The sequence below is a fragment of the Choloepus didactylus genome, chromosome 11, assembly GCF_015220235.1.
Source record: "Choloepus didactylus isolate mChoDid1 chromosome 11, mChoDid1.pri, whole genome shotgun sequence".
Taxonomy (NCBI): domain Eukaryota; kingdom Metazoa; phylum Chordata; class Mammalia; order Pilosa; family Megalonychidae; genus Choloepus; species Choloepus didactylus.
Window position 1 is genome coordinate 73,457,480 of NC_051317.1, and position 14,790 is coordinate 73,472,269.

Consider the following 14,790-nt stretch of genomic DNA (forward strand, 5'->3'; position numbering starts at 1 on the left):
TCAAGGAGCTCACAAATTTGTAGGAATGTTGAAATAATAACTATTTTTAACACAAAGTAAAAATTAAATACAAATTCTTCAGTAGTATTTTGTTTCCCCTATTTCTCTTTTATTTCAGTTAATCCAAGTAAAATATATTCTATTTTTTTTGTAAATTATGCCATTAACAGAATTATTAATATATCAATTAGCATAGAGAAACATAAGGAATTACTTCCCCAAAGATTAGAAACGGTCATTTACAGGTGATGGTTGCATTATTTTTAAAAATCACCATGTAGGACTAAAAAAAGACACTACACTATTTAAAAATTAATCACCACCACAAGATCTTTTGAGAAGCGGTGTGCGACACACAGACGAAATCAGTAAATTTAGGTTTAGCCAAGATTTGAGGTTTCGGTGCAGACTGTTCCTAAATGGTAGCGGCAAGAAGGTCACCCAAGTTCCTAAAGACAACTGAGAGCCAGCATCCCAATCCAAAGTATCCGTTCCGTCTGCCAGCCCGACGGAAAACCATCTGGCGCCCGAGTTCTTCCTTTCCTCTTCACACACTCGAGCCCAAACGAGCAATCTGATTGGCTAAGAACTGTATGACGCAGCACGTCTCAACCCCACTGAAAATCGCTCTTCTCACGCCTGGCTCAGTTTCTGCTTTCCGATTGGTGCCTACGGCACCAGAGAAGGGACAATTGCTAAAGTTGACTTCTGGGTCGAGAATCCTGGGAGAAGATGGCGGCGGCCAGATGTTGGAGGTTTCTGTCTCGCAGTCGGGGACTATCATCGTATACCACAGCCGAGGTCCCCATCACGGCTTCGGAAATTACTGGACCAGATGTCCCGGAGGCCCCTGTCGCACGCTACCCGCCGATTGTGGCCTCCCTGACTGCCAAGAGCAAGGCGGCGAGGCAGCGGCGTGTGGAGAAGTGGCAGGCGGAGGTGCATGCCGCCGAGTCGGTGGATCAGAAGCTGCACATCCTCACCAAGATGCAGTTTATGAAGTACGTGGTTTACCCGCAGACCTTCTCTCTGAATGCCGACCGCTGGTACCAGGGCTTTACCAAGACGGTGTTTCTGTCGGGCCTGCCTCAACCGCCGCCGGTAGTGCCTGAGCCCGCGCTGGATCTGGCGGCTTTGCGCGCGGCTGCGTGTGACTGCCTCTTGCAAGAGCACTTCTATCTCCGGCGCAAGCGGCGCGCGCCCTTCTACCAGGACCGCGAGGCGGTCGCGTCTCCCTTTCTGGACCAGTTGGTGGCCGCTCTCGTGGGCCTACTCAGCCCACACAATCCGGCCCTAGCCACGGCCGCCCTAGGTGAGCCTCAGGGCCCTCATTGCGTGTTGCGGGAGGTGAGGGTTAAAGGAGGTGGCTCCACGCCAGGTTGTTTCCATCCTCAAGTCTTACCCTCACTGCCTCGCCAATTTTTTCTAGCCCCTTCGCTCCTAGCTGGAGGCATCCTGGTTTGGTAGAAATTACTACGTTAGGAATCTAGTCACTGTGTTTGGATGCCTTCGCTGCTACAACCCTGGACTAGCAGCCTAAGCTTTCCGGGTCTCAATGGAGGTTCAGCCAAATGGAAGAGCAATGATGGCTAAGAGAAGGGGCCTTGGTGAGTGTGACAGGCTTGGGGTTGCCTTTTGGCTTCTTCCACCAAAAAAAGCTGTGTGACCGTATGTAAATTCATTAACTTCTTTTGGCCTAATTTTTTTCATGTTATGTATGGATGGAAATTATAGTGATAGTAGTTGCGCTGTAGAATTGGGAAGTTTAAATGACTAAATAGTAAAGTTTAAATTGATTCAAACACCTAACATTTATTTAGTACTTACCATGTGCCAGGCCCTGTTCTCAACATTAAATAACCATTTATAGTAGGTAGGATTATATTATTAAAACTGAGGCCCAGAAACGTTATATGTGCATCTAATCTAAGACCCTGTAGCTGGTAGATTGTGGGGAGTGGGGAGCGCATGATGGAAACCTAGCCATTCTGGGTTCTCAGTAAACAATGAGCAACTTCCATTTTGACTGTTCATTGCAGACACTGAAAATAATTAACAGATGGACCGTTTTAAAAATCAGTGTTTTTTTCCATTATATATCTCCCACTCTCTGGGTGTCTTAATAAATATTTATTGAATTTACATTATTCTGATTCTAGTGCTTTTCTCCCTCAGTTAGAAAGAAGATGGTCTTGAGGGAAGCATCTTGGACTTGGACTAGTTACCAGATTGAGTTATTAGATTAGAGGCCTAGAAAAACTTTCTTAATCTTGTTAAGATGCAGGTTCCTTTTCTATAAAATGGAGACGATGGCAACTAGAGTTATTGTGAAGACTAAGATTGAATTAATAATTTATAAGGCAGCTGTGATTGCTATTAAAGTTTTTATTTCCATTGAGTGGTGATCCTTTTAGTCTTGTTTATTCATGCTGAGAAACCTTGTTGGTTCATGTTCAGCATAGCAATGGCATATATAGATAATAAATGTTTGAGCATCATGTTTAAATCATGATAATTTAAGTTAAATTATCAAATAAACCAGACTGTCATTTATGAAAATAATTTCTTATTTAACTTTTTAAATGAGATTCATTCTTTTTTTGTATTGTTAAGTTAGTATTTTATAGCATTATAAATAACAACCACATTTATCTAAATGATCAGGTGAGGAAATTTTGGATATCTTTTCATAGATTGTAAACGCCCAGTTCACTTTTACTGGTTGCATGGTGAAGGAATTATTACTCATGGTCATCGGAAAGGTCGAGTTGATGCTTTGAGATACCAGATAGATGATAAACCTCACAACCAAATTCGAATTTCCAAGCAACTTCCAGAGGTAAGGAGTTATTGTGTATGTATCTGTTGAATCTGATGTAGGGAATGTCATAAGCAGTCTAAGGTCATGAGGTTGGTAGGATAGAAAGTTTTAGATGAATCTCTTGCCTTTCAAGTTTGTGTCAAAGACATCTTATCTGAAATTCTCTTTTAGCTTTTTAATCTGTTGTGGTATGTTCTGCAAAGGTCAGGTCATCATTTTAAGCAGGGTTAAGTCATAGGCTTTCGGAACAATACAGGTCTTTTCTTTTTCTTTCTCAATATAAAAATGTTGGTATAGTTTATAATTGTAATTTAAAGTAGACTACACTAGCTAATCATAGAACAGTTTTATGGTTAGGAGCTGGTTCATTTTATATATTTGCAGTTCTTTTGAAGAAAAACAAGTATATTTTAAGTATTGTCTTTCTCATGTCTCTTTCAAGAATTAGCCAACTTTTTCTGTGACGATCACAATAGTTAATATTCTAGGCTTTGCAAGCTGTAAGGCCTCAGTTGCAGCTAGTCAGCTCTGCCGTTAAACCTTAAAAGCAGCCATACACGTTATGTAAACAAACATGCATAGCTATATTTCAATAAAACTTTATTTGCAAAAACAGGTGTGACTGGCTGGATCATTAGATAGTAATGTGTTTTGAAATCATTTTGTAAAAAGCCTCATTTTAAGATTTTTAAGTCTCTGATAAGATGATTAGTAAAATACGTACTAATATTGCTGTGAATTCAGCTTGTCTTTTCTTCTTTAAGTTTGTGCCACTGGATTATTCTGTTCCTGTAGAAATCCCTGTCATGAGTTGTAAGCCAGACAAACTTCCATTGTTCAAACGACAATATGAAAACACCATATTTATTGGTAAGTTTCTCTTTTGAGGTATTGTGCCATATGTGCCATAAGTGTGTTCATGTCCTATGTGAATTTAAAGTATTAACTATAGTGAAAAATTGATTCTTGATGACCAAAATGTTCAGATAGTCCAGGAACAATATAATTCATAATCTCAGGTTGTTGCAACATGCATGAAAATTGGGAAGAAAATATTCTTTCATCTCACTATTTAAAATTTTGCTTACTTCTGAATAATCAGTATTTAACTTTAAAAATAAGTTATGATTCTTATTAGGCCTTGTTGATTTATTGTATGAAGTAATTTGTTTTTCTTCAGAAGTAAGCAAGGTTAGGACTGGGCTTGAGGCAGTGATCAGCTTTTTTACATAAGCATCAGGTTTATGCCACATACTCTGATAATTATCAGGAATACAGAAATTAATAAGCCCTGCTGTCTATACTAGTGCAGTTCATTCTTTTGTTCCTGGCAGACTTCAGGGAGATTTAAGAAGGCTTTATGATAGTTCTCCAGATCTCTTGGACCCCTTCTCAGGGTTTTAGGGAGTGAACTATGGGAAACTTGCTATTGGATTTTTGCTGTTAAAATGAAAAAGGTCAGCATTTCATGAAATATTGGCCCTTGTTTTCTTTACCTTGAAACATAGTGTCAATTTTTTTTTTGCCAATAGCAAGATATAATTATTACATTAAAATAACAAATGCAGTTTTTTATTTCATGATATATTTGTAAACTCAAGTAAATGTGACGAGAGGAATAAGAAAGCTCGCAGTGATTATTAAGGGATTGGAGAAAATTGAAATGATAACAGAATTTTAAATGATTTTTACATATATTCCTGTGATTTGTCTAACTGTGATAATGAGCCTGACAATAGCTTGCAGGTTGAGAGGTATACTTTTACGTGAAATTTCACTTTATAAATAAAGTAGGTAAATCAGCCATTCCCATTTGTGTGTTTTGAGTACTGAGCACATGATGGATAGGGAAGAAAGACCGGTTTGAAGCAAGTACTAAGGCCATGTGCCACAGATATTCTACATATGCATTTATTTCATCTGAAATGTTTTTATTTTGCTCTTCAGGCTCGAAAACTGTAGATCCATGCTGTTATGGTCACACCCAGTTTCATTTGTTACCTGACAAATTAAAAAGGGAAAGGCTCTTGAAAAAAAACTGTGCTGATCAGATAGAAGTTGTTTTTCGAGCTAATGCTATTGCAAGCCTTTTTGCTTGGACTGGAGCACAAGCTATGTATCAAGGTAAAAGTAGTTTTATGACATAATTGCTTTTGGAAGTTATTTATGGTATTTTAAGAATTTAATAGTTATTTTCTTTTCTTTGGATTAAAGCGTTGGTTGAATCTTAATGTTTTGAAAACTTTTGCATTGGCGTAAAATACAGTGTTTTAAAAACCATAATGAAATATTTTACATTTGAAATTAGCAAGTAGCACATAAGTAGTTAGTTTAATCTTTTACTTTGACCACCTTTGTGTGAACATATTTTTTCTGATCATTTTCTCAAACATTTCAAAACCTCTGTAGTCAAATAAATAATTTCTTTATAGATGATAACAGCTTCCTAAAGACATTTCTGAGCTAGAAAAGGAAATTATTTGGTGCTTAAAGTATTAGATTAAATCACAGCTGACCTGTATAATTTCTTTAAAAGCCGTGTCCAGCATGTGACTTAGTAGATCATTCATTTAGTAAATACTGATTGCCTTTTATGTGCCAGGCAGTGTTCTTGGCCCTGGATATATAGGGTTGAATGAGACACACAGATTCTGCTCTCGTGGAACTTATATGATAGTGGGAAGAGTGAACAATTAAAAGCATGTAACATTTTCAGCTAGTGATAATACTGTTAAGTCTTATAGTATGATAATACTATGAAAAAGATACATAAGAGTAAAAGGTAGAATATTTATGGGGTGCAGGTAAGAAGTAGGTGGGGGGAAGAATGCATTTCTACAGAGTAATTCAGGGGAGGTATCTAAAACTGACATTTGAACAAAACTGAGTGGTGAGGAGCTGCACAAATTAAGAAGGAGAGGGGGATACTTTAAGTCAAAAAGGATAGCAAGGCAAAGTCTCTGACGTGGAAGTAGTCTTGAAGTGTGTAAGGAACCACATGAAACCCCATAAAGTAAGTAAAGGGGATAATAATAGGGAATGAAGTAGAGAAAAACGGAAACCGGATCAGATAGGACCTTAGCCCATGGTGAGGCATTTGGATGTTCTTCAAAAACTTGAAGTAATAACATGTGTAACTAGTTTAATCCTGTATAAACATTTATGAGGAACTTTAGTGCAGGTTTAATTATTTCTAGGTCCACCTTTCTCCTTTATATTTTTTTAACCTTTAACTCATAATTGTTGGCTTATATTTCTGTAATATAAGAGAATGGGTAGAATGGGAATAGGAGTAGACAAAATCACAAAAAGTAGAGGGACTTTTTTTTTTTTTCCTTCAATTATATTGAGATTATTCACATACCATGCAGTCATCCAAAGTGTACAATCAGTTGTTCATGGTACCATTATGTAGTTGTGAATTCATCACCACGATTAATTTTTTTTCAATTGTAGAACATTTTCATTACACCAGAAAAGAAATAAAAATAAAAAAGAAAACACAAATCTTCCCATACTCCTAACCCCTCCCTCCGTTATTGACTCATAGTATTGGTATAGTACCTTTGTTAAAGTTGATGAATTTTAAACTATTTCTAACTGTAGTACATAGTTTGCAATAGGTACATTTTTTTTCCCTATATACCTCTCTGTTAACTACTAGTTATAGTGTCATATACTTGTTCTAGTTCATGAAAGAAATTTCTGATATTTGTACAGTTAATCATGGACATTGTCCATCACAAGATTCACTGTATCATACATTCCCATGTTTTAACTTCCAACATTCTTTCTGGTGACATACATGACTCTTCCCCTTTCCACCACATTCACACACCATTCAACACTGTTAGTTATTCTCAAAATAACATGCTACCTTCACCTCTTTCCAAATGTTTAAGTTCAACCTCATTAAGCATTCTGCTCACAATAAGCAACTGCTCCCCATTCTTTAGCCTCATTCTATATCCTGGTAACCTATTGTTCTAGTTTGCTAATGCTGCCGGAATGCAAGACACCAGAAGTGGATTGGCTTTTATAAAGGGGGTTTATTTGGATACACAATTACAGTCTTACAGTCTTAAGGCCATAAAGTCTCCAAGATAACACATCAGCAATTGGGTACTTTCACTGGAGGATGGCCAATGGTGTCCGGAAAACCTCTGTTAGCTGGAAAGGCATGTGGCTGGCGTGTGCTCCAAAGTTCTGGTTTCAAAATGGCTTTCTCCCAGTATGTTCCTCTCTAGGCTGCAATTCCTCAAAAATGTCACTCTTAGTTGCTCTTGGGGCATCTGTCCTCTCTTAGCTTCTCTGCAGCAAGAGTCTGCTTTCAACAGCCATCTTCAGACTCTCATCTGCAGCTACTCTCTCATCTTCTGTGCATTCTTCAAAGTGTCCCTCTTGGCTATAGCTCCTCTTCAAAATGTCACTCTCAGCTGCACTGAGTTCCTTCTGCTTGTCAGCTCATTTATATGGCTCCAGTGATTTAATTTAGACCCACCCTGAATGGGTGGGATAACACTTCTATGGAAATTATCCAATCAGAATCATCACCCACAGTTGGGTGGGGCGCATCTCCATGGAAACACTCAGAGAATTACAATCTAATCAACACTAATTCTGCCCACACAAGATTGCATCAAAGATAATGGTGTTTTGGGGGGACATAATACATTCAGACTGGCACATCTATATTTCATGTATATGAGTTTACATATTATAATTAGTTCCTATCAGTGAGATCATGCAATATTTGTCCTTTTGTGTCTTATTTCACTCAATATAATGTCCTCAAGGTTCCTCCATCAACCCCTTTTTTTTTTAAGATGGTTTTGTTCATGCACCATACATTCCATCCTAAGTAAACAATCAATAGTTCCCTTTATAATCACGTAATTATGCATTAACCAACACTAACATTATCTAAATAAGGACATTTCCATTTCTTCCACAAAGAAAGGAAGAGTCAAAAAAGGTAGAAAAAAGAAAAAAATAACAGCTAAAGAGCAACAAAAGAAAAGATAAAATTAAAATAAAGTACAGTAAGAGACAACATCACCAATGCCAGGAGTCCCATACCCCTTCTTTATATCCCCCTCTTATATGTATTTAGCTTTGGTGTATTGCCTTTGTTACATTAAAGGAAGCATGATACAATGTTTCTGATAACTATAGACTCTAGTTTGCATTGATTGTATTTTTTTCCCCAGTACTACCCCATTTTTAATACCTTGCAAGGTTGACATTCATTTGTTCTACCTCATGTAAAAACATATTTGCACACTTTATCAGAATTGTTGACCACTCTAGGTTTCACTGAGTTATACGGTTCCAGTCTTTATCTTACCTCTTTCCTTCTGGTGTCCCATGTGCTCCTTTCCTTCCTCTTTCAACCATACTCATCTTTGTTCAGTGTACTTACATTATTGTGCTACCATCACCCAAAATTGTGCTCCAGACCTCTCACTTATGTGTTTTCCTATCTGTCTGTAGTGCTCCCTTTAGTATTTCCTGTAGAGCAGGTATCTTATTCACAAACTCTCTCATTGTCTGTTTGTCAGAGAATATTTTAAGTTCTTCCTCATATTTGAAGGTCAGTTTTGCCAGATACAGGATTCTTGGTTGGCAGTTTTTCTCGTTCAGTAAATTAAATATATCACCCCACTTCCTTCTTGCCTCCATGGTTTCTACTGAGAAATCTGCATGTAGTCTTATCAAGCTTCCTTTGTATGTGATGGGTCACTTTTCCCTTGCTGCTTTCAGGATTCTCTCTTTGTCTTTGGTATTTGATAATCTGATTACTAAGTGTCTTGGCATAGGTCTATTCAGCTCTATTCTGTTTGGGGTACACTGCACTTCTAGGATCTGTAATTTTATGTCTTTCATAAGAGGTGTGAAATTTTAATTATTTCCTCTATTATTGCTTCTGCCCCTTCTCCCTTCTCTTTTCCTTCTGGAATACCCATGACATGTACATTCATGCATTTCATGTTATCATACAATTCCCAGAGATGTTGCTCATATTTTTCCATTCTTTTCCTGATCTCCTCTTCAGTGTGTAAGATTTCAGGTGTCTTGTTCTCCAATTCCTGAATGTTTTCTTCTGCCTCTTGAAATTTGCTGTTGTATGTCTCCATTTTGTTTTTCATCTCTTTTGTTGTGCCTTTCAGTTCATAGGTTCTGCAAGTTTTTCAAACTTTGAAGGTCTTCCCTATGTTCGCCCAATATTTCCTTTATATCCTTCATCTCTTTTGCCATATCTTCCCTCAACTCGTTGAATTGAGTTTTGAATTGATTTAGCATATTTATTTGAAGATCTTTAATTAGTTGTTTCAATTCCTGTGTCTCAGTTGAAGTAAAAGTTTGTTCCTTTGACTGGCCATATCTTCATTTTTCCTAGTGTGATTTGTAGTTTTTTGTTGTCTGGGCGTCTGGTTTCCTTGATAACTGCAATCAGATTTTCCCAGACCAGAATGAGCTCAAATTCCAGAGGGGGAATATGTTCAGTATCAGGTTCCCCTGAGGGTATGTCTTGGAAGATTGACATACTTTACTGTGAGGCCTTGAGCTGCTGTGCTTTTCCTAATCTGCCCAGCAGGTGGCGCCTGTCAGAGTGCCTCCCCCGCCCCACCACCACTGGTGTAAAGAGGTGTGGCCCTAGGGAGTTATCCTCTGCACTTGAATTACTCCTTTGTCTCTGTGACTCTGTTAATTCCACCCTTGCCTGGGTCAGAGTGCTGAGAACTGAAAATGCCTGAGGCTTTCTCCACTGAGTCACTCAGATTGAAAGAGAAAAAAAGGGGAAAGAAAGCCCTTTTTCACAGCCGGTCCTCGTCCCCCCAGTTTCGCCTGTCAGCCAGAGATAGTACTGTGTCTTCTGTGCTCCCTTTCTTGGGACACTGGCTTTTTCCAGTCTTCTAAACTTAGCCATCACCTTAAGCCTCTGTATTTTTTTCCCATCAGCCCCACCTCCTCTCACTGGGAGCGACCTCAGGGTACCTTGCTGCTTGTTAGGGGTTTGTCTATGTTTGTAGCTTGCATTCAGCAGTCCACATTTGTTAATTAAGGTCCCAGTTGGAGCTAGGTTGAGCTATATTCACTTGTTCCCAGCTGGGGTTGCTGCTTTCTCCCACAGCAAGGTTTTGCAGCTCAGCCTGCTGCATGGGGAGGGTTCTCCTGGCGCATCTCTGCAGTTTGTACTTACAGCTTTTATGTGCGATCTCAGCCTTCCACCCATTCCAGGCTGGTGTACAATGTGTGGACAGTCAAGGTTGTCCCTCAGCAGTTGTTGCAGACTATTTACTAGTTGCTCTAGAAGACTGACTAAATTCCACACCTCTCTATGCCGCCATCTTGCTTCACTTCCAAGAGGGAGCTTTTTTTGAAGATGTTAGAATGGCACAACTGTCTAGTCTTGAAAGAAAAGGGACCTTTTAGGGTAGAATTAATTCCATGTTTCAGTATTACTCACTCTCTATATCCATTAAGGCTGATATAAAATATATTTGTGGAAATAAAGTTACTGCTTGGCTGTGCCAGTTAGGTGTGAAAGTATGAAAGTCAGTCAGTCTTGAACAAGAAGCAGCAAGATTTGAGTACTGTGGTATTAGGGCATCCTGGCACCTTATGGCTTAGACATGCCAGATTGACAGCAACTCAAAACCAATTTTCCAATATGTAAAGGATGACACTGAATTTATCTAAGGATATTGTTGAAACCCTTAGAAAGACATAATTTCTGACAGTAGTTTTTATGGATTTAGTGAAGTAAACAGCCAAGCTGATTACTGGGTAGGAGGTGCTACTGCTATGGGGGAATTTTGAACATATTTGAAATCAATGAGTAATGTTCCAGTTAGTACTAGATGTAGGAGGGCTCCACATAGACTTACATGATGTCAGTTAAGGTTGAAATGCTGAAGGCCAAAATTATTGAAAAGGATGAATGATGATTTTAGGGACACCAGGATGGAGGAAATAATTCTTGAGGAATTTTGTGGGTAAATTACCCATATTTTGGAGGTGTTTTATATCCTCTAATGTGTTAGATTTTTTTTTTTTTTTTTTTTTTTAATATGTACTTTTTGTAAATTTCAGTGTAACTTTCTTCTACAGGATTCTGGAGTGAAGCAGATGTTTCCCGACCTTTTGTCTCCCAGGGCGTGATCACAGATGGAAAATACTTTTCCTTTTTCTGTTACCAGTTAAATACTTTGGCACTGACTGCCCAAGCTGATCAAAATAACCCTCGTAAAAATATATGTTGGGGGACACAAAGTAAACCTCTTTATGAAACAATTGAAGATAATGATGTGAAAGGTTTTAATGATGATGTTTTACTTCAGATAGTTCACTTTCTACTGAATAGACCAAAAGAAGACAAATCACAGCTGTTGGAAAACTAAGAAAAAACATTTGATTCAGGACTTTGGGAATAATTAAGAAATTTAGTTGACAGAACAATAAAAAGAATTGTAATGATTTGATGCGTAACTCTCAAGTATTACTGCATTAATTTTGAGACCAGTATTTCTTATGTTAACCTCTAATTATGCTTTACATTGTGCTAAAAATATGTCACTGAAAGATGTAATTTTATTTATACGTGACCAACGGTTGAAACTAATTGAGTGCTCTTCAGTAACTCAGTATTAATAGTGTTCTATTTAAAAGTAATACAAGGGCAATCATTTAAATGCTTAAAAATAATGTGGATTTTTTTTTCTTTTTTCTATTTGTTTTTTTTACTTAATAACATGATGTAAAGTGTCAGAGCACTATGCAACCCCCCTCAAAACATAAACAATATTTTGTAAGTATGGGAAACTCAGGCCCATAGAAGTTAAGTGCCTTTTTCAAGGTCTCATGGCTGACTAATAACAAAATTGATAACAGTAACAAATTATGTTAAATTTATCTTCTTAGCAGCTATTAGAAGTAATGTTAGCATATTTCATTTAGTGCCATTTGCTCTACCCCAAAGATTAGGGAAGTAACTTTATATTTCAAAACCAATTGTCAGCTGGTAAAATTATTAATCTTGTTGAGTATTAAGGTTCATTCAGGCCGTTTTTAGTGAGGGGGAGAAAAGAATTACCTTTTTGATCATGCTTGTACTTCTTATTGTGTATTTCCTTTCCTCCTGGTATAAATATATAAAATATTTCATTATTTCATGTAGTGACATGGCAAATGATTGTTGTTTTCAGTTTTTCATTTATAAGGCAGAAAATATTGTTATATTTAGATGCTTCAGGCTAGAAGTATAGGGATAATTTTGCACAAATGATGGCTAAACTGAAGGACTATCATTTGAAAGATGTAAATCAATTTGTTTTAAATGTTCCATCTTTAGCACAGTACTTGCAGTTTATTCAGAATACCATGTAATTTTACTACACCATTCTTTTATTTAAGCTGTTTCCCAAGATTGTAGTACTGTTCTCTACCCTTGGTACTATCTGCACTATCCCATCTATTAGTTTCTTTCATCCTTCATGGGAAAATGCAGATATATAGAAATCAACTGTACCAAGCTATAAGTAAAATGTCTCTTAATTCTCACATTCTAATTATTGAACCTTGGGCAATTATAATTACATCCTCAATTTCTGCTTTTGTAAAAATAATTTATAAAGTTGTAAGGATTCAATGAACTAGTATATGTGATAATGCTTTAAAAGTGCTATTTAATTAAAATAACACTTGGGTTCAAGTGAAATGCTATTTCATATTCAATTTTCCATCCTTTGAATACTTATACCTCTATGGTAGCACTTGTTTCATTCTCTTATAATAACGGTGCTTAATACTAAAGAACGTTTTGCTAAGTTTTTCTATCATGGGTCCTTGCTTAAGATGTTCATTTTTTTCTTTTTTTTTGATGTGGTTTTAAGCACTTGGTTGTTTGTGTCTTCATTATTATGCACAGCATTTGGTTGAGGGATAGGTTTTGTGTGTTCATATAGAATATCCACAAAAGGTTTGTAGCATACTATCCTGTCATCAGATGTTAAAGCATGTTCTACTTCGAAGCTTCAGTCATCTGGAAGAGAATAGTACATAGGCTTATTAGTAAGTGTCTTAGAATAGGTTTACTCAGATCTATTCTGTTTGGGGTATGCTACACTTCTTGCATCTGTAATTTTATATTTTTCCTAAGAGTTGGGAAATTTTCAGTTATTTCTTCCATTCTTTCTACCACTTTTCCCTGCTCTCCTTCTGGGACACCCATAACATGTATATTCATGTGCTTCATGTTGTCATTTACTTCCCTGAGACCTTGCTAATATTTTTCCATTCTTTTCCCTATCTGTTCTTTTGTGTGTAGGATTTCAGATGTCCTGTCTTCTAATTCACTAATCCTTTCTTCTGCATCTTCAAATTGGCTGTTTTATGTCTCCATTGTTTTTTTCATCTCTTCTGTTATGCCTTTGGTTCCCATAAGTCCTGCCATTTGTTTTGTCAAGCCTTAGAGTGCTTCTGTATGGACACCCTGTGTCTTCTTTGTATCCTTCATCTCTTCAACTCATTGAATAGATTTAGATTTGTTTGAACATCTTCAATTAGTTGTTTCAACTCCTGTATCTCAGGTTAAGTGTTAGTTTTTTTTTTTTTTTTTTTGAGCCATATCTTTGTGTTTCCAGATATGACTCATGAGTTTTTGCTGGTGGATAGGCATCTGATTTGCTTGATTAGTTTATTCTGGAGGTCATTTTCTCTTTTTTACCTAGGGTTTTCTTGTTGGCTGGCTTTGTTCTCTGTCAGTTCTTTGGCAGTTCAGCTTATTATAGATCTCTTAACATAGCTTCCCTTTAACTGATCAGAATTTTCCAGCTCTTGTTTTTTTGATTCTTGCCCTGTCTATATGGAAGGATTATTTTTAAGGAGGGTCTCCCCAGGTAGGATCGACCCCAATCAGATTTTCCCAGACAAGACAGGCCCAGAACTCAGGAAAATGGTGTTATAAGTGAGAACTGCACACTGAAGTGTGGTGGGATCTTCTTCTCCACAACCTGTGGACACGCCTTAATAACTGGTGTGGACTATAGCCTTTTGCACACCTGCAGCTTATTGTCTCCGAGGTAGGAAGGTGGAGGTCAATGAAAAGGGGAAAATAGCCACACCCCGTACAGCCATCTTCCTGGTGGGCTGGGAATGCTCCTGCCTGGCACCACAGCCTAGAGCTGTGCTGCACAACCCAGCATGGCGTAAAATGTTTACAGCGACATGTGCACACACCCCAATATCTGGCACAGACGATAGCCTTTTGCACACCTCCGGCTAATTGTCCCAGAGTTAGGAAGAAGGAGGTCCATGAAAGGAAAATAACCACATCCCATGCAGCCATTTTTTTCAGCAGGCTAGGAACACCGCTGAGTGATGCAGCAGCCCAGCACTTCTCTGGTAGACTGTGCTCACCTGTGACATTGTGCTGTCTTCCCCCTGTGGGGTCCTTGGAGGAGGGACCACACGGAAGTCCCGGGAACCATACACCGATACCAGGGACTTCTGGATCTATGGTAGAGACAGACGGTGGGGAGACTGAACTGAAAGTTTGGACTCCTACAACAGGTATAAGTCTCCAGAGACACCTGGGAGATTTGATTATTAAAGCTGCCCTCCTTTCCTAACCGCACAGACACAACCCCCACATTCAGGGTGAGCAGCACCAACTACACAGGAATTTGGTGCACTAATTGGATTCCCACAAGATAAAGACCTCCACCCACCACAAAGACAAAGTTGGGGAGAACTGGCTTGAGGGGAATTGGTGACTCGCAGATGCCACCTGCTGGTTAGAGAAAGTGTACTTCACCAAACTAGCTCTGACAAATTACTGATATTTGTTCAAAGAAGCCTACATATCCTAAAAGAACCCTATCAAGATAAGCAAATGCCAAGAGGTCAAAAACAGAAAATTTTAAAGCATGTGAAGAAACCAGAAGATATATTAACCCAAACCCAAA

The 14,790-nt window shown here is 38.0% G+C and overlaps 1 protein-coding gene across 1 annotated transcript; it reads left to right on the plus strand.

Annotated features, from left to right (window-relative positions):
- The first annotated feature begins 702 nt into the window (after nt 1-702).
- On the plus strand, nt 703-13,013 carry MRPS30 (mitochondrial ribosomal protein S30). Its single transcript, XM_037799464.1, has 5 exons — nt 703-1,312; nt 2,694-2,839; nt 3,586-3,691; nt 4,769-4,945; nt 10,937-13,013. Exons 1-5 carry the CDS (start codon nt 733-735, stop codon nt 11,224-11,226), a joined length of 1,299 nt encoding a protein of 432 aa, XP_037655392.1. The 5' UTR covers nt 703-732; the 3' UTR covers nt 11,227-13,013.
- The last annotated feature ends 1,777 nt before the right edge of the window (nt 13,014-14,790 follow it).

Bases quoted from the DNA above. Each gene is read 5' to 3' on its own strand.
- MRPS30 (XM_037799464.1), top strand. From the start codon at position 733: ATGGCGGCGGCCAGATGTTGGAGGTTTCTGTCTCGCAGTCGGGGACTA. The intron at 3,692-4,768 runs GTAAGTTTCTCT...TTTGCTCTTCAG, and splicing joins TGAAAACACCATATTTATTG to GCTCGAAAACTGTAGATCCA. The intron at 4,946-10,936 runs GTAAAAGTAGTT...TTTCTTCTACAG, and splicing joins AGCACAAGCTATGTATCAAG to GATTCTGGAGTGAAGCAGAT.